This window comes from Pteropus medius, unplaced genomic scaffold (assembly GCF_902729225.1).
Source record: "Pteropus medius unplaced genomic scaffold, Ma_sr-lr_union100, whole genome shotgun sequence".
Lineage (NCBI taxonomy): Eukaryota > Metazoa > Chordata > Mammalia > Chiroptera > Pteropodidae > Pteropus > Pteropus medius.
Window position 1 is genome coordinate 2083420 of NW_024354501.1, and position 18492 is coordinate 2101911.

General features: G+C 50.0%; 1 protein-coding gene and 1 pseudogene across 8 annotated transcripts in view; one reads left to right on the forward strand and one right to left on the reverse strand.

Moving 5' to 3' along the window:
- The window catches only part of TJP1 (tight junction protein 1), a 180770-nt gene that overhangs the window by 17423 nt on the left and 144855 nt on the right, over positions 1-18492 (reverse strand). For all 8 annotated transcript variants that reach the window (XM_039853424.1, XM_039853425.1, XM_039853422.1 and 5 more), the window contains 10 exons: positions 12788-12927; positions 11895-12000; positions 9222-9372; positions 7203-7311; positions 6036-6255; positions 5585-5769; positions 5393-5488; positions 2725-2807; positions 1888-2098; positions 1500-1600 (listed from right to left, as the gene is read on the reverse strand). In XM_039853424.1, coding sequence (XP_039709358.1) covers positions 1500-1600; positions 1888-2098; positions 2725-2807; positions 5393-5488; positions 5585-5769; positions 6036-6255; positions 7203-7311; positions 9222-9372; positions 11895-12000; positions 12788-12927 — 1402 coding nt within the window. The remainder of the gene's footprint in view (positions 1-1499; positions 1601-1887; positions 2099-2724; positions 2808-5392; positions 5489-5584; positions 5770-6035; positions 6256-7202; positions 7312-9221; positions 9373-11894; positions 12001-12787; positions 12928-18492) is intronic.
- LOC120595357 (uncharacterized) lies at positions 4426-4544 on the forward strand (annotated as a pseudogene).

Here is an 18492-nt window from a genome sequence, read left to right on the forward strand (position 1 = left end):
CCGCAATGGTATCACAAAGAAAATTACAGAGTTAAGATGTGTGATTAAAAAATCCTCTCGGGTCGGCAGGCAGTGCACTCTGCGCGTTTACAAACTAGCTCCATTCCGAGAACCACCAGTCCAGCTATGAACGGTCCGCGTGGCACACGGAGCCGACGGTGCTGCCCTGTCACAGGTGATCCGTGCGGAAGGGCCGCAGCCCTCGTGACCCAAGGCCGCAGGAGCGAGGGTCAGTGACAGCGGGCTGCTGTACAGCGGCGCCGGGGGCTCTCCGCCCACCGCCGGGGGCTCTCCGCCCACCGCCATCTATCCACCAGGTGTCCAGTGAACGTGTCAGTCACCGTGGTCTCGTGCGCACAGTCCAGCCCCCAGCGTGGTGCTGACGAGGGCACCGTGGCCCTGACGCGTGCCTGCAGGCGGGAACAGCGGACACCCCCCAGGCCTGTGCGTGTCAACGTCCCTCCGTGCAGAGGCTGCATGCTGTCTGGGTCAGGGCATGGTGGCCACGAGCATGCAGCAGGCACTGCCAGAGCATCTGCAGCCAGGGGAGCGGGGCCATGCAGGGGCGAACGCCACGAAACCCAAGCTGACGAGACGTGGAGAACAAAATAAAACGAAACGGACAGTCTCAACCTTCCCTAGCAACCAAACGTGTTAACAGCGTCCTGACCTGAAGGTGAGACGTTGAAAATAAACGGTGCTTCCAAGTGGATACTTCGAGAAAGTTATACTCCCTCCCAACGAAATGAACTGGCCTTCCCCATCACAGAGAGCTCCAAAACCACACAGACAGGCGACAGAAAGGGGGTCGTTTGGCTGCACGTACAAAATCTAACTTCTAATAAGCCCGTAAGGACGAACTGTTTCGTGCAGCATTTCCTGGTATGTTGTGAGAACGTTAAAAGGGGCTGAGTGACCAAAAAAAAAAAACCAACAACAAAAAAACAAAAACAAAAACAAAAAAACTCCCTAGGTACGAGTCCGGGGAGCTGCTCCCACATCGCAGCGAAGTGCGTTCCGTGTTAGGGCTCCTTATCGTGCTGCGGGCCACTGTGCCCCCAGGGGGCCTCGGGAGGCAGCATGGCCCCGCCGGGACGCGCCTCCTCACTCAGCAAGCGCGGAATCGCACGTGCCGAAGACAGCATCCCGGGGACACGCACCTCACCCGCCCCACGGCCCTCGTTTTCCGGAGAGGAAACTGACGCCAGGGTCAAAGTCGCCCCCAGCCAGGCGGGCAGCCCGGAGCGCGGGCCTGCTCCTTCAGCGGAAAGCTAAGAACCCTCCCGAGGGACACCGCTGAAGGGCTGTCAACGGCTGCGTGACTCTCTGAATCTCGTGCTATCAGAAAAACTGTCATTACCCCTACGAACGATCAGAAACGCCCAGACGCCGCCTCTCCCCCAGCTACCCCACCGCAGCGGCTCCGAACAGAAAACCAGGGACTCGAAAGCGTCTCCGCCCCGCGCCCCAGCCCGGCACACGGGCGGAACGGGCCTCACCTTCCCCTCGGAAACCCACACCAGCTGGCTCTGCTGCTGCTGGACCGCTTCCTTCAGCGCGCCGTACCAGCCGTCGTTCAGTGAATTTAAGTGAATCGTAGCTGCGAATAAACGAACAACATCGTTTACGGTGAGAACTCGGCCAAAAGCCGGGACCCGCTCAAGCCCGCTTAGGGCTCGGTCGCTGTCACTGCGTTATGTGAAGGACGGTGTCCGCGGGCACAAGCCTGCGACGTTTCTACTCTGGCACATGTGCTTCCGATCGCCCGGCACCTGTTACTGCGACAGGAAGCTTTCCAGACAACGGTTCCGTGAGAGTTTGTATGTGAACAACACGTTTTTGCCTACGTATCGTCGCCCAGACACTCTAACCCGACGGAACACTCACTTGTAAAAAGATGGTGGTTGTTTTTACGAAGCTTGTGAGACCGCTCGTACAACTTCCGGGCGCTTTTCCGCGACTCTGGACATAATCTCATTCTCATCATCTTCACACCTTGCTTAGAATCGGGGTTGAGAAATACAACAATCGGGTACCACTGGGCGTAATTCAGGCGATCGACTGCGTTTGGCGTCACGTCTAATAGAGCATGTTTGTCCTGGGGACGCAAAAAAAAAATAAACAAGGATGTCAGACAGTTAATTAAGAATGGTCCTCTTCGGAAAAAGTCATAGACTAGGCCGCAGTGCAATAGAAACGGACCTTTAACGGGGCTCCAAAATGTCTCAGGAGCACGCGTCAGAAAATCTGTAATCACGAGTTAATGCAATGCAATTCCTAGCCCAACTTAAAACCAGAAAACGTTCCGACCAGCTCACTCTTAAGATACCGTACTACCCGCAAGCTGACTACATCGTCCGTCCTCAGTGAGTGGTAACAGGCACCGCGATGTCCCGTGCCTGATACGACCCTGCAGTGTACGAACGTACCCATCCCATAAACGCCAAAGTGCAACCCGAACGGTCCCCTTGCAATGCAAACTCTGTTAACGTATCTGGACACTGTGCGCTTCTCTGTGGCAATCAAAGGTCATCTTGTGATGTGTGTCAACACTATTCCTTTCAAAGAGATTAGCGTGACGCCTTCTGGTGACGGCTTTTCTTACGGTATACCAGTCGCCATTTTAGAAAAACCATCTCCTACACTCAAGTTAACCAAACCCTATCGCACTCAAAAACAACATTCACAGCTTATAACGAAGTAGATCGATATTTAATAACTTACTTGATCGATTATCTGCTTTATCGTATGAAGACGAATAATGCCAGAGCTACGTTGGTCGGTTCCAGCATCTCGCGGTTCACTTTCTATTCACGAAGTCAGGACAAAACAAAACGTCACATTGGTGAGATCAGTCTCCGGCTGCGGGCACCACGGATGTGCGGGGCTCCGCCGTGCTTGGTCGCACGCGGGGACAACCTGTGCACCACGGGCCCCGCCCACTAGAGGCCAGCAGCCCCCACCTCCCACTCACTCCCCTGTGACAAAAACACACACGGCCAAGTGTCCTCTGTGGGCAGAATCGCTGCCGGCGGAGAACCACGGGGTTAGAGCGATGCCGCCCAGCGAGGCGCTGGCCTCAGGCGCACAGTGCACTGGGCGACCCCACCCCATCGTCACGCAAGAGCTGGGTACAGTACGTTCAGAAAATCAGAGCTAATACTCCGTAACAAACAACATACCGAAAACTGTAAAGAGAATTAGGAAACAAACCTTGTGTAAAAGTCGTTTAAGACGGTCACTTGGTCAAGAGAAATGGTCAAATACAGCAATTCTCTCAATTGAAAATGAGATTTAAAACCGTAGATTTAACATAATATTGATGAGCTGCTGTTTGGTATAAATAAGGTATTTAAACTTAAAATAGCGTTTTAATGTGCATATTTTTCGTGTTCTTAAAAAAATTTCCAACTACTTTAATGTTATAAGAAACGATTGGCCATTAAAAAAAACACAAAAACATATAGACAGAGATGCATCTTTTTCCTTTTGCCTATGGCTCCAACAGGGTTTGGCATGGCACTACGTCCAAACCTCTCTCATTGTGACATCTGAGAAAATGGCACCGTTTCTAAGGCACTGAGAAAATGTGAGGCCTGTCTTGGCCAGAGCCGCACCAGCCGAGGGGCAGGTGCACAGCGTCAGCAACACCGACCGGAGCGCTGGAGCGAGGCCTCCACGCATCGCTGTGTCCCTGAACCAAAGACCCGCTCCAGGAGCACGTTCTCTACAAACAGCAACCTCTTCTGCAAAAGCATGGACGAACTAAGGGGGAATCAGAAATCAACATTTTCTAACTTGCTCAAATTCTACGATAACGTTTCTGTAAATCTTGACTTTCAGAAAATAAATACCCTCACTGAACTTCAGCAGCAACTCGATGCAAAGCGATACGATAAGGCAGCGTTCTGATTCTTCAAATCAGCGCTCACGCAGTTCGGTGCCACCGAGGGGCTCCCACCGGGCCCACGGCCGCGCTGACGACTGCACCGCGGCGGCCAGGCGCTGTGCCTGCCCTGCGGCCCACTCCCTCTTCCTGCCTTCGGGACACAGTCAAGAAAACCATCACAAATACAGGAAAGGGAAAGGCTACATTCTGGAAAAGTTAAATCCTCTGAGAAAGCAAAGTATAAACACGCAAACACGATATGGACAGATTTCTACATCCTCTGTCATAATAAAATATAAATTTGAAACAAACTATACGAACGAGAGAAGGCTAACAAACTGCAAATCAATTGCAAGATAATAAAGTAAAAATGTGCTACTATTACGAAGGAAAAGCAGGGTATAAACTTTTCTACACAATGTTAATAAAATTCCGCAAAAGTATGTCTGAAGACCGGGAGAGGTGGAAGAAAATACACTTGGGTAAAATTTAGGGTGACGACGATTTATGTCAAAATTAATCTTTAAAACTTTTCCGTCTCCGGCCATGCCACCCTGAACAAGCCCGATCCTGTCTGACCTCGGAAGCTAAGCAGGGTCGGGCCAGGTTAGTATTTGGATGGGAGACCACCTAGGAAGAGCAGGTGCTGGAGATGTAAAAAATAAAAAAAATAATAAGGGATTGTAAGCTGACGAGGTCCTTGCAATCTGTGAGGTCAATCAAGGGTTACCTCGCCTAAAAAATAAATAAAAAATAAACTTTCCAAATAGAAAATATTTTTATAATTAGGGAAAGTATAATTTAAGTTTTTACATATAACTTATATGTTACATGTAAGCTTTCATACATAATTTATGTAAGCCAAGGGGTCGAAACTAAGTCTGCATATTTAAACTACTATCACAGCCAAACTAAACAAAACAAGCCGAAGCCAAACCCCTTAAGCACGGGAGCCCTACACTGTCACTATGCTGACCACTACCTGCCGTGGATGCCTGAGGTAACAGCCGACAGCACAAGTCACGCCTGTACCGCCCTCCGACGTGGGAGCGTCTGTCAGCTTCACGACCAGAAGCTCCGGACTGGAGCCGGAAAGGGCTGAGCTCAGAGCCGGGCTTCGTGACTCACTGGCTGGGTGTCACCAGGAAGCCCGGACTGGAGAGGCTGCTGGCGGTCAGGACCGCCACCGCCCTAAGGCTTGGCTGTTGGCGTCAGCATGGACACTCACCCCACGGTGACGTCGTCGCGATGAAGAGCCTCTGCCAAGCGGCGCTGTCACGAAGCCCAGAGCTTCGTAAACGGCGACGCTTCTCACATTAAAGGCCACGGGGAGGACAGGGACACACGATCGCTCGGGTTCCCCTCCAAACTAAACGCACGGGGTGGCCCGCAAAGCTTCACGTGCAGGCTTTCCCTCTGCGGAGCACGCGCCTTGGGCCCGCCGTCAGTGGGCGACCTGTGACCCCTTCGAGCTCCCCTCCGCACGGCCCCGCGGCCACTCACTTGCGATCTGATAGATGTCAGGCTCTTCTCTCGCCAGCTTCTCTCTGGCGACGTCGGCGATCGGTCCGAAGATGGTCACGGGCCTCAGGAATCCGGCTGGGAGGAGGGAGACGACAAGTGGCAGTCACCCTTCCCTCCCTTAAGCACACGGACGCTCAGGGTGCCAGGTCGGTCCGTGCAGAATAAACTTACCTTCGCGAAGAACAACTCTTTCGTAGGCTGGAAACTTGGTTTGAACAGGCTGAGCTGACAAATCCTCTCTGCTTTTCCGAAGATTTCTCTTGGAGCTGCGCAGACCCCGGAACCGCCAGAAGTCGGCCCGGTCTCCGCCGGCGGTTTTGGGGAGCGTGTACTGAACGCTGGCCAGCTGCTCGGCTCTGCAAAGAGAAGGCGAGCACGCCGTCGGGGTCTTTGAAAAACACGACGGAAAAAGCCCCACGATGCAACAAGTGCCACCATTCTGCAGAGAACGTCACGTGCTGTTTAAGTCGGAACGGCTAGATTAAAATAAAAGGGACTGCAGGACGATGCCGATTACGGATACGGTGAACCCAGGGAGAACCATCTTCGCTGGACACCCCAGCGGGACTGGGACCTGTCACTGCGGATGGCCGCCGTCCCGCGAGGCGCCCAGCAGCCGTACCTGTTCTTGCTAGGGATGATGCCTCGTTCCACCTCCTTGTGGTTCTTGCCGATGCGAATGGCGAGCCAGGAGCCCAGTTTCCCGTTGTACAAGGTGTCCACGACCCGGAACACCTCTCCTTTGTTAAAACTAAGTCCGTACGGAGATTCCTTCTCGTATTCAAAATGGGTCCTAATATAGAAGGAGTCTCCGACGTCTGATTCTACGATGCGACGATAAACTAAAAAGAATCGAGACGAAAACATTATCGATAGCTAGTGGAATTACAAATTAACCTAGAGAGGACACACTATGCGAAGAGGCTGCTGACGATGTCGAACAACAAAACGAAAGCCACAAACTCCGAGTCCTCCTCATGGGCCCCGTACGACACCGCCGCCTCGTGAAACGGGCGCTCGTGGGGCCTCCACCACGCAGGTGAGGGACCCGACAGAGAAACAGGCCAGGCGGCGCGTCCGCGGCCACACGCGCGCTCCTATCTGAATCCCCCGTTTCGCGGCCCACATCATGGGTGCTGCCGTTTTCTAGGTGAGCTCTTCGCAAACGAGGGCGACTCCGCGCCCCAGGGGCATCTGGGGACGCATCAGCCGTTTCTGATGCCTGCAAGTGCGTGCTGGGAATGGGGGTGTGAGGGGGGTGTGTGGGGGTGTGTGTGTGGGGTGTGTGTGTGTGCGGGGCAGGGGGTGTGTGTATGCAGTGCCAAGACGCTGCTTGTTAGCCACTGGCATTTAGTGAAGAGAGGCCAGGGAGGCTCCTAAACACCCAAGGCACAGAACAGCCCCCACGACAAAGAATCATTCAACCCAAAATGCCAACAGCGCCAAGGCTGAGGAACCCTGTTCTAAATGAGAAGTGTATCCGCTTAACCACGGAGGCGACGAGGCCGGGCACCGCCTCGGCAACGCCGGCCCAGACCTGGAAGCAGCCCGCAGACACCCGTGCGGTCCTGCCGGCCACTGGTCCACGCCTTGGACGGGTTTGCATGGCGTTCTGCTTGGATGAGAACGCGCTGTGCTAATGAACCCCTGCCCGCCTTAAAATAAACCCCGTCCGAGAGTCAAAAATTCGTTTCCCACTCAACGGCGAGTGGTTTATTTAAACAACTAAACCAAACCCGGCGTGAGTTCTCGGACGCCCGGAGGTTGGTTTCCGCTCGCGGCATCTCACCGTCCTTCTTCTTCTGCGCCAGGATGGTCACCTCCTCTCCTTTAGGGAGGTCGAGCAGGAACAGCACGGCCTCCTCCCTTATGATGTTTGTGAAGTCCACGTTGTTCACCTGTTCAAATACGTTTCACGTTACTCTTGGCCGTATTTTAAGACTCGAAAAATATTCACGTGCACGGGAAACGAATGTTCTCAGAGTGATTAAAAAATTCACATCCTTCAGAAGGAAGAACTTTAGAGAAATGAATATACTCTACATAAGTACAAACCAAGAAAATCAAGTGAGTGAAGGCATAAACTCGCTTAAGGAGCAGTCACGTGCATCCTGACACCAAGGACCGACAACGGCAAGATCTAACCAATTTAGACCAAAAACAGACACTTCTAATTCCAAATATGTGTTACTATTGGAAAATCTCTGGCTCTCAAATTTTAAATCTCAAGTTCTGAGAAAGTGCCACAGAGCCCTACTCTTTACCCGTCTCTGAAGAAGAAATCAAAAGGGAACGAGATGCAAAAGAAGTCGCGTGTGCGCCGCGGCGTCTCTACAGATCCGGACGCCGCGGGCGCAGAGTCTGCGAGTCAGCGCGTAGTCATGGGAGAGGCGCCCAAGGACCTAACGGGAGCTCACTGGAATGTCACCAGTGACTCTGCAGGGTCACGGGGAGGTGTCCTTCTTATCTTTTCAAGAGTTCTCACAGTATGAAAAGAAAAAAGAAAAAGAAAAAACCAACAGGCACTACATTGATGATATAAAACAAACTATTGAGTAGTTTTAATGATTCCTTCCAGCAGGATGCGAGGTGGGTAAGGGAACAGGAGTTGAGTTTCTTCAGCAGAGTGAACGCTATCCGACACGTCATGCAAAGGTATCGGCAGGAATCGGGACTTTTAGAACGATTATTAAAAAGGCGGGAGAAGAAGTTCCAAGATCAGAGCAGGGAGCCCAAGGGCGCAAGCATGTCGAGAAGGGTGACTTACGACCTTCAAAAGGGCCGCTGAGAAAGGAAGGGAACGAGGGCGGAAGACGGCGTCAGGGCCGCGACGGCTTATGAAAATTCAGATTCGGGACGGGTCACGGTGCAGCCGGAACACGGAACTTTATGACGTCACAGACCGAAACGGAAGCAGGACAGGGACTTGCCGACGCCTTCGCCAAGCTCGACGGCAAAAGGAGAGAGAGAAGCCGGCGAGGAGCGATGGGGAGACGGGAGCGAGCAGCATGACCGGGCGGCTGCAGGAGGCAGAATGCGGAATGTGGGCCGCGCCGCCGGCGGTGGCCCCGTGTAGGGGTGGCCATGGCGATGTGAGGTGGTGGGAAGAGCACACGCGGAAATTCACCTAACAGACGTGGTCCCCGAGCTGAAACGGCTTCCCCGCCAGGGGTTCGGACGGGTTCAAGGGGAGCGAGAGCTGCAGAGGCGACCACGTTCCCGGCAACGTTCCCGGCCGCGACGGGGAGAAGACAGCGGCGGAGGGGGGGGCCGGCACCCCCGCGGCTGTCCTGACTCGTGAGGGGCGCGCGCCTCAGAGCCTGACGCAGACCCCACGTCCTCGTGCCTGAGCCACCACTGGGGACGGAAGACGTCCCAGAGGACCATGTGGACCGCCGCGGAGACCACTCGCGTGCGAGCAGCACCTGACGCCAGCAGACCCGCGGGCTATCGCTCTGGCCGGCCTGAGGGTGCAGCTGGACCCAAAAAGACGCTGGCGCAGGTCACCGGATCCCAGACGTCTCTCTTTTTGGCGGGCTCTACCAACACCAGCGATTACAATGAAACCCAAGCGCCCCCCTGGGCAGCTTCACAAACAGAGAGGTGAACAGGGTCACGTGCAGGAACGGGAAGTGGGGAGCCCGGCGCGGCCGGGACCCGACGGAGCCTGGGCCTGAGCATTTAAAGGTCCGGCAGACCTGGCGACGATGCCGGCTGTTCCAACGGGCGGCTTGCTGGGCCCGCCGCCGCCGCCGCCTAGAGGTCTGCGCACTCCGACCCCGCGGAGCCGACGCGCTGACCGACGTACCCGGAGAATCTGGTCGCCCTCCTCTAGGCCCTCCTTGGCCGCAGGGCTGTCTTCCAGAACGCCAGCGACAAATATGCCGACGTCGTTTCCTCCAGCCAGCCGCAAACCCACGCTATCTCCTTTTCTGAATTTCACCAATTTCATGCTGGGCCTGTTAAAACAAAACACCCCATTCGAAACAGTTAAGAGACACTTGAAAAATCAGAAAAAACGGATACAACAAAAACCACGTTCAGAACGAAATAAAAGAAGTCTCTGCGATCTTCCCCACATCACTACGTACTGAATAAAATTTAGTGTTAGAATTCCCAAATAGCATTTTCTATTATTCTGATTAATCGACTAAATTATAAAATATTCAAATATAATATACACATACTGCTTTACATTCTAAGTTATAAAATTACTTTATAAAAAAGGTTTTCTTAACTCTAAGTATCTTGGTGCATTTCTAATGGCTAAAAAAAAAAAAAAAATTCTTCCATTTTTTTCTATCCAGATTCATACTATACCCTCTCTACTGAATAGCAGAGAAGTGCTGTTCTATAAAGGTTGAAATGGAAGCAAAAATTGCCAGATTTTCCTAACGCCGGGAGCCGGAAGCCGGCTCCGAGCACCGTGACGCCTAGTCCAAAGGCCTGTGGTTTCCAGCGCGGCGGCTGGCGGCCCCTCTGACCGTGAGGACACCTCGCCGTCCAGCGTCAGGACACCTCGCCGTCCAGCGTCTCGGGATCAGCCCTGTCCGCAACCCCTGCCGCTGCTCGCTGGACAGGGCACGGGAAGGAGCATGTGCGTGCCCTGCCCTCTACGACCGCGCAGTATCAAAGGCATGTGACAGTGCCAAAAGCAACTGCGCAGGACGCCGTGGAACGGCTGGGCGGAGCAGGTCATGGTCACAAACTCTCTTTAGGGCAACGAACTGCCAGTTATGTACTAACGGCAAAGTCCCGTCTGGCTTCCAGACTCCTCCACGTTCCGATACAAGAAGATACGTGATTCTTGAACCTACTTTGACATGAAGCATGAAAAAAGTCCTTTTCCTCTAAATTCACTATGTAACAATGAGCAAATTATTACAAACTAACAGACTGACTAAAAACACAAATCAAAAGCATGAACACGCCGAGAAAGCCACGCCGTCTGGGCCTCCTGGACCCACAGAGACCACCTTAGCGTTTAGGACCCACGAGGCATTCGCTCCTCGTCCCGCTTCCTCATCTGGAGCTAGTGTGAGCCAGACAGAAACCTAAGAGCCGCAAACTGGATGAGGTCACTCGCCACCAGGGCTGGTGGCATCATTGGTCCCTCCCTGCAACTACTCACGGTTTCAACATGAAGGCTCTGAGTCCCTCGGTGGCAGGATTAACCGACTTGGCCAGCCGAGTCCGGAGCGAACCGCAGACCCTCTCCCAAACCGCGCAGACAGCTCTTCCAGACATCGCCTCCAAGTCCCCAGGCCCTGGAGCACCCGTGACACTAAGCGACCCAGTGCCTCAGACGTGAAAGCTCCACGGTCTGCGTCCCTCACTCAGTTAAAGCCGCTGCGGGTGGCAGCTACGGCTCAGGGTCACGCGCCCTCTGCGCACCGCCCGCCCGCACTCGCCGATGCGTGCTGGCTGCGTCTGAATGACTGAGCACGGTTCCTGCCCAGCTCCCCAACCCTCTCTGCGTCTCCTGACCTGCTCTTCAGGGCTCCCCAGAAAAACGGGTCTCTGGAATCTAATCGTCGGTTTCCTTAAACCTTACAGAGGGACGAAAGCTTGCAAGCAATCCTTAAGAAAGGAAAAAGGGGCCTATTTCCTGACAAGTGACAAGATTTTGAATGATCAGTTACCTAACACTAATAGCACTTGCTGTGAAGCTTGTGTGACCCCATCTCTCTCAGGAGCTCTTTCCCACCAACGAGGCGGGCCTTGCGGTGACAGTCCCATTGTCTTCACCAGAGCAAACCGGTGTGAGCAGGGCTGTGGTGCCACTACGTTAAGAAGTCTGGTCACTGTCCGTTGTGCACACCACGCCCCTTTAGCGCAGAGGCCGCGGAAAACTGATCTGCTCCTCCTGACGGTATGACTGAAGTCTGGTTACAAAATTCACATCTCGATCCCATCAATTAGCAAATATAAAGGGTCTGAAATACCCAAAACTTAAAAGCTGCTGACTGATCTAGAACAGCTTCCTAACCAGGGCTGATCCCCCAGGAAACATCTGCAGCGCCTCAAGACGGTCTGGCTGTCACGACTGGCAGCGAGTGGCCAGGCCACAATGTGAAGGGCGGCCCAGCACGGAAAACGATCATCTGACAGAAATGTCACAGTGCCGAAATGGAGAAACAGGTTTGTTGTTTGTTTGGTTGGTTTTTGGTGCTAGGGCATTAGAGAGCTTGTGTAAAAATGTGATGCCTAAATAAAAAACAATTTTTAATTTTGTAATTTGTGACCTAAAAAACTAAGCAGAAGATGGTGGTGAGAAAGTAGTAAATATCCAAAAAGAACGTCCTTTTTTTGTTCTCGAATATCTGATTTTTTAAAAAATTAAAAAAAAAACCCTAACCATAGCATTAAATGGTATACGCTATTGTAAACAGCATACGCAATACAGTTTGCAACTGATTTCTTACTTTAAATGATGCTAATAAGAGACAGAGAAGACAAGCCAAGTTCATAGTCACGTTACCGGAGAATCCCGTCTTCGTGCGTTGAATTGGGGAGGACGCCATCAGACGGACTGACAGGTAAATCCACGTCTGGCTGTCCGACTTGAGCATACACAGGCTTTGGCTCTAAAAGAAAGAACATTTACACGGTGTGGCAATCGCTTTCTTAAAAAATGAAATAATAATGTAAGCAACTAGCGAAACGATCAAAGTCTAAAAAAATATAAGTAGAATTCATCGGCAAAAATATGAGTCCAGAGACCCTGATGAGGAAAGTGTGCACTGCGTATACTAGAGCACGTGTGCGTGTCACACGGTCACCTCGGCCTGTCACAGACCCGGCTGCTGAGGTCTGAGAAGCCTACTCCCGAGGGAAGAATCAGAGGAGGGGGATGCGAGCGCGTCCGCGTGTCTGCGCACGTGCGCGGGGCCTGTCAAGGCGCCGTCTCCTTCCCCGAGGGGAAGAAGCTTTAAGTATCTGCGTCCCCAACGGACGCAGGCGCGGGGCTCCGGGACCCAGGTCTCCAGGCCGTTCGAGCGGCCGGGTCGCGAAACCTTCAGGTTCTCACGTCTGATTCCATACACAGCGCCACAAGGCACTTTATAAAAAGTGTTCGTGAAAAGTACTTTTAATAAACGAATGACTTAAAATGTTTCTTAAGCTGATCTAATGTTTCTCTTCGATTGCCGGCCGGAGAACTCACCCACCGCGAGCGGCTGTTAGCTGCGAATGATTTCTACCCAGAAAAGTTCTAAAAATCTATGGGTGCCGACGGATCCATGCCGACCCCCTGGAGCCCAATCCGGAAAGCCCGGCCGCAGGCAGCGGCGAAGCCCGGCAGCCGCACGGCGCCCGCACAGCCCGCCGGCGCCGGTGCGGGCGCTTCCCGGACGCCGACGCCGCTCCGCTCACCGGGAAGAGAGGGCGCTTGCTTCTCGCTCCGCTCCGCCGTGACTTCTTCCGCGGTCTTGGGTGCGTGGTCCTCGGCGTGCTTCACCGGAGTCGAGACGGTCCCGGGCTTCGAAACCCTCTCCTCCTCCCTGCTCCGGAGACTTTACGTTGGTAATGACAAAAAGATGAGCATAAAGACGTGAGGATCACTGGTAAGAACAACTTTAAAAAACGATGAGGGACTCGCTGTGACAGCTACTGAAATATTATGAAAACCCAGTCATTAAATCCAGAGTGGTACTGCCACAGAAACAGAACGGATCAAACGTAACAAAACAGAAAATGGAGAAATAACATCCACAGACGCAAAGATTATTACGCATGGCAGCCCGAACCTGTTAGAAAAAGACAGGTTTTAATAGTGTTAGAACAGTTTTCCGCAATTCAGAAAAATCGTATCTCTACACGTATCGATGACAAAAATATAAATTTACTTCAGATGGAATAAATTCCTAAACCAAAAATATTTGAAAAAAATTGGTATCACTGAAGAATAAAAAACTTTAAGAGACTCAATGCACAAAAGCCAATCCATAGCAGCAAGTGATTATATAAAAACAGTTAAAAGGCATGCAAATAAATGGAAAAAATACATACACATTGAGTTGAACCAAATGAAATGGTTTCTTTAGTTCAAAGAGCCGAATATAGTAATTTCATGTAGTTTGATCCAACATATGAAGTAAGAGTTTAATACTGAGACGATACGTATGACCTAACGACATATGTAAGAATTTAGTATTTAGAATATATAAAAAACTAGAAACCAGTTTAAAAGAGAGAAGAGAAAAATGAACAAATACTAGAAAGATGCGATTCACCAAAATGTATACACAAATAGGCAATAAACATAAAAACATGCTCAACCTCACTAGTAACCAGGGAAACGCGAATTAAAATCACTAGGAATGATCTCATCGCTCCGGTAAAAATAAGTGTAAATCAGTGTAGCTATCCGAGGGTGACATAGGGGTTATTTATCAAAACAAAAAAACGCAAATATGCAATAACCTATAATCCTGCTTCTAGAGTTATCCTAAAAAAATACATGTATTCCAAGATGACGTTTTAAGAATATTTATTCGGTATCAGTTCTAATAGCCACAAATGAAACAAAACTAAATGTCCATCAAGTTTCCTCAGAAAAATGTAAATCATAAAAGCCGAACCAAGACAATCCATTTATTTTTTATACCTCCAATAAAAAATTAAACAAGATCTACCGTTTTAAAAGGCAGCAGGTGTAGAAGGTTTTACACCCAAGTCCTCTCACTTCTGAAAAACAAAACAATTTGTTTCTTCCATTATCCTAGACCATAGCAAAATACAGAAAGCTCCCTATTCAAATATTAAAAATTTCTTATCATGGAAAATCCCAAGCATATATAGTAATACAGAGAACAGTGTAGAAACCTGCCGCCCCATTTTTAAAACTGACTAACGTTCTGTTGAACGGCGATTCAGTCTGAAGCTACAGAACCTTGATGCCCAAACTCTGACAATGCCAGCACAAAAAGAGAAAGCAACGCATACTTTCAATGACGAATGGAAGAAACGAGTCTAGAATACCAGCTCAGGGACCACGGCCACGTACTCAGAGAAGGTTGGACGACACGGCAGGGCCGCGTCGAGGGTAGGTGGCGGCTCAGTAGGACTCCACTGCGCGTCTTACTACGTCCCAATAATACGGGAAAAACGCTAATGTCAAACAGGCCTGTGGGAAAATTCAACAGCCGTGCCTAATAAAATCTATAAGTAAAGCAAACGACAGGCAGCACAACTAATTCTGAGACTGTTTTCCAAAACCAAGAGCTAACACCACATTGAACTGTGAAATGTTGAATATATTGACTCTAAAATCAGTAGCAACACAGCGACACCTGCCAACACCTGCTATTTACCACCATTTTGAAGACCCAGATGATTCAATCGTGACATAATGGGCCTAAAATACTGGGGAAAAAAATTTAGTGACTATAAAAGAATATTTAAAAATTATATGGATAGAATATTAATTATATTTTTAAATCGACAGGTTTTTCTCAATATCCTCAACAATCAGATGGAAAAGGAAAAAAAAAAACGTGCCAGCAACAATAGCACTAAAAATTGCCAAACTCCTAGAGAAAATGTATGACTTTAGACCGCAAGGGATCTCCGTCAGCAAGATAAAAATTCAGAAGCCAAAAGGAAAGAAATTGATCAGAGATGAGAAATGTTTAACTGCACAAGAAAAGAGCGTGAAGACGTGTCTGGAACACGCTCACGGGGGGAACGGGGAGGAGGAGCCCACCAGAACCCAAGGGGCCGCGGGTGTCCACTTGGAGCAGCGAGTGGCGCTGTAGCCATCGGGCTGGTAAACGGGGATCCTGAGACACGGTGCCGTCTCGAGGGTCACTGGAAAAGTTACCTGGCACTATCGGTGAACATTCTAAAGCACCGCACTCTTTGGTGACTTTAGAAGTAAATAAGCCAGCACGTGAAATCGCGGACGAGGATGCTCGCGCACACTGTCCGCACGGGCCAGGCCTAGAGACGGCCCCGGGCGACAGAGGGCCCTCGCGGGCAGGGCGGCCTGGAGGGAGGCGCGGGGCCCGGGCTCCTGCGCCGGGGGGAGGCACACTAACTGTGCGCGGCGCCGCGTGTCTGCACGAGGGTGGACAAACTCAACTGGAGAGAGTGGGAGCCGGGCCGAGGTGCTGCTGATCGGACCTATTTTACTCCTTTTAATAGTAATTAAAATGATAATTCAGGATAGAGAGTAAAATACTGAAAGAAGTTACAGTAAAAGCTCTATACAGACACATGAAAATATAACTCAGCGCGATGTGAAGCATGAGCCCCAGGACACAAACACCGTGCCAGCACCGAGGCCAGCCTTCCCTCGGCGAGGACGCAGACGCGGCCCACACGGGCCCGCACGGCGCGGCCCGCAGACGGACCTGGATGCGGACGCAATCGAACAGGCACCGGGGTCCACCCGGAGGCAGCAGCAGACAAAACAGTAGCCGAAGAGAATTTTAGATGCGTCTATGATATTTTAATTTTTATAGGAAATGTTTACACACTGCTTACAAAGACTGAAATGTTTTAAAATACTGTGATCTTTAAAATACTTTAAAACAACGCTGATGCCATTTTTAACTGGCATTAAGTCTCACGTGAAACAAATAATTTGGTTCTATCGATGCATATCATCGGCCGTCTCGTATCAGGAAAAATTTTCTCTATCCTGCTAAAAGGATAAAACGTAAGCATTTGTCATAGTTTCCATTTTGATACTGACTTAACTATTCTGTGGGGGTGTACTCTAGTTTTAAATTACAAATATTAAATGAGCTGCATGCAAGTTTTCTTAAAAAATACTCTGAAAGCCAAGGTATTTTCCAGTTCAAACCAGAATGAACTTTTTAAATCATAAAAGGTCAAACGTTTCGGCCATTGCTCATGTGGTAAAATCTCGCGTACGATTAGTCTAAGAACAAACATGTTCAATTGAGGTTCACTCCCAAGCTGGCCGAGGCACCTCCAAAAATAACGGACAGGGCAACACGGTGAGGTCTCCCTGCAGCCTTCGTATTAAAAACTGAAAATGACGTATTAAAAACACTTTAAAGACTGAGCTTAAAGAACTACATGACTGTAGTAGTTCTACAGATTTCTGTTGCTCGGCAACAAGCAGACTCTAAACTATTGGTTTTAGAAAGATCATAAAACAGACGTTTCTAATTGATCTTCTTCTTTCTAAATTAAGAATGTGACTGACACTAATGATAACCACCATCTTGATAACTCGGAATCACTTATAAGGTTTAGATTTGAATACCGTCCCCGGTGATAACCAACAGATTGTCACCTGCTGTGCGACAGGGCTCCTGGCCCTAGTATCACACAAAACTGCTGCCAGTATTCTCATCTCTGGTTAATTTTCATACCATATTGTCCATCACCTTTTTTTTCCTGTAATATAACTATCTGACTTAAATAACATTTCAGATGACGGAATTCACATCATTCTATTCAATTTTTCATACAATTAATTTGGAAAAATCAATGCTCTTTTTAGTGCATTTCTGTCATCTACCAAAAGATGGGGGCATTAGTCAGTAACACGCAGACCGAGAACAGTGCTACCGACAGTCACGGAGCACGTCACTTACGTAATTTCAAATGTTCTAGAATCCATATGAAATTTTGTCTTTTAACACAGACACAGAGTGGGCTCTGAAACGATACTGAATAAAACACAAACAAACCTAGCAATAAGCACTGAAATAATTCTCTCTACACATATATTCTTTCAGTTTAAAAACAAAACCAAACCATTTTACTATTCTAGACCAGGGACTGGCAAACTTTGGGGCCTCTGTTGCAACTTCTCGATTACGTCCCTGCGGGATGGGTTTGGCCCGCAGGCTGGAGCTGGCCCTCCCGTTCCAGGTAACGGTGGTGGAACACTGCCCAGCAGCTTGCAGTGAAGCAGCAGCAAGCTCAGGTGTCTCCCTCCGTCCAGGTAGCGTCTGCTCTCTGACAAAGAACATCAGTCGCACAGGAACATGAGCAGGTCACGACAACACAGTGCTGCGGATCCGTCTCCTGGAGACGGAGCGGCAACTGACCTTCACTTTCTCCCTTTCTCTACCCCGGTAAGGCCAAAGATGTGCGTCGCAAGGCCAGGCGTTTCGACCCCGCACCAGCCTCCCGTCAACGACAAGACCCTGGACTCCGGCACCGCCTCTCGGCTGGCGCTCACCTGCCTACAGAATGAGGAGATGCATCTTCGAGACGGTTCTACACGAGCGGGTGTCACAGGACACGTGACACCCCCTCCTCCTCCTCCTCCTCCAATGGCAGCCAACGTTGGCGTCGGGCGCTGTAGTAACTGAACTCACAACTCCGTAACGTATGACCGGGCCTACTTTGCAGCAAACGGGGAGACGGAAGCACAGAGGGGTTTCGGGGTCATGCAAGTAACGAACGGCAGGCTGAGACTCGAACCCGCAAGTCTGGCTCTGAAGAAAGCACTATATTCTGTTGCCTCAAATGAAGACGATATTTTCAGCAGATAACTGCATATCCTAAAAAGGCACAAAAACATACAGAAATCTAGGAAGACAACAAGGTGGCGCTATGTCTCAGCAAGCCAGACCTCTTTACACACTACACTGGAATTTTTCTCAGAGATAGAGTTTTTGTATCGCTTCTTTTAAAAACTTTATTTAAATAACGCTTATCAGACAAACTCATTCGTACAAAATTAAATACCAAAAATAAAAAAATATATGAAAATCCCGTGGTGTTTCTTAATGCTAGAATTTTACTGTTATAAAAGATCCAATTTGTTTCTCAAAATGCAGGGCGCCCTCTAAATTCAAATCCAGCCATTCAGATTTTAACATTAACTTTAGAGGAGAAATGAAACCTTTAAGCAACTGGTATTTTTTTTTACCTCTTGCCTATAAGCAGGTTACTGAATTTTCAGGAGTCAAATTCTCAGTATGAAAATCTGGGGAGAATCTGAAGACTTCCGGTCTTCTGCAGTCTCTTCCCGAGTACGTGCTACATCTTCTAACCGGAAGTTCCCAAACCTGGCTGGGCACCGAGGACAACGACACCAGGAACTTGGAAGCGCAAAAAGCAGAGAAGCGTTTCCCGGCTCCAGTTCA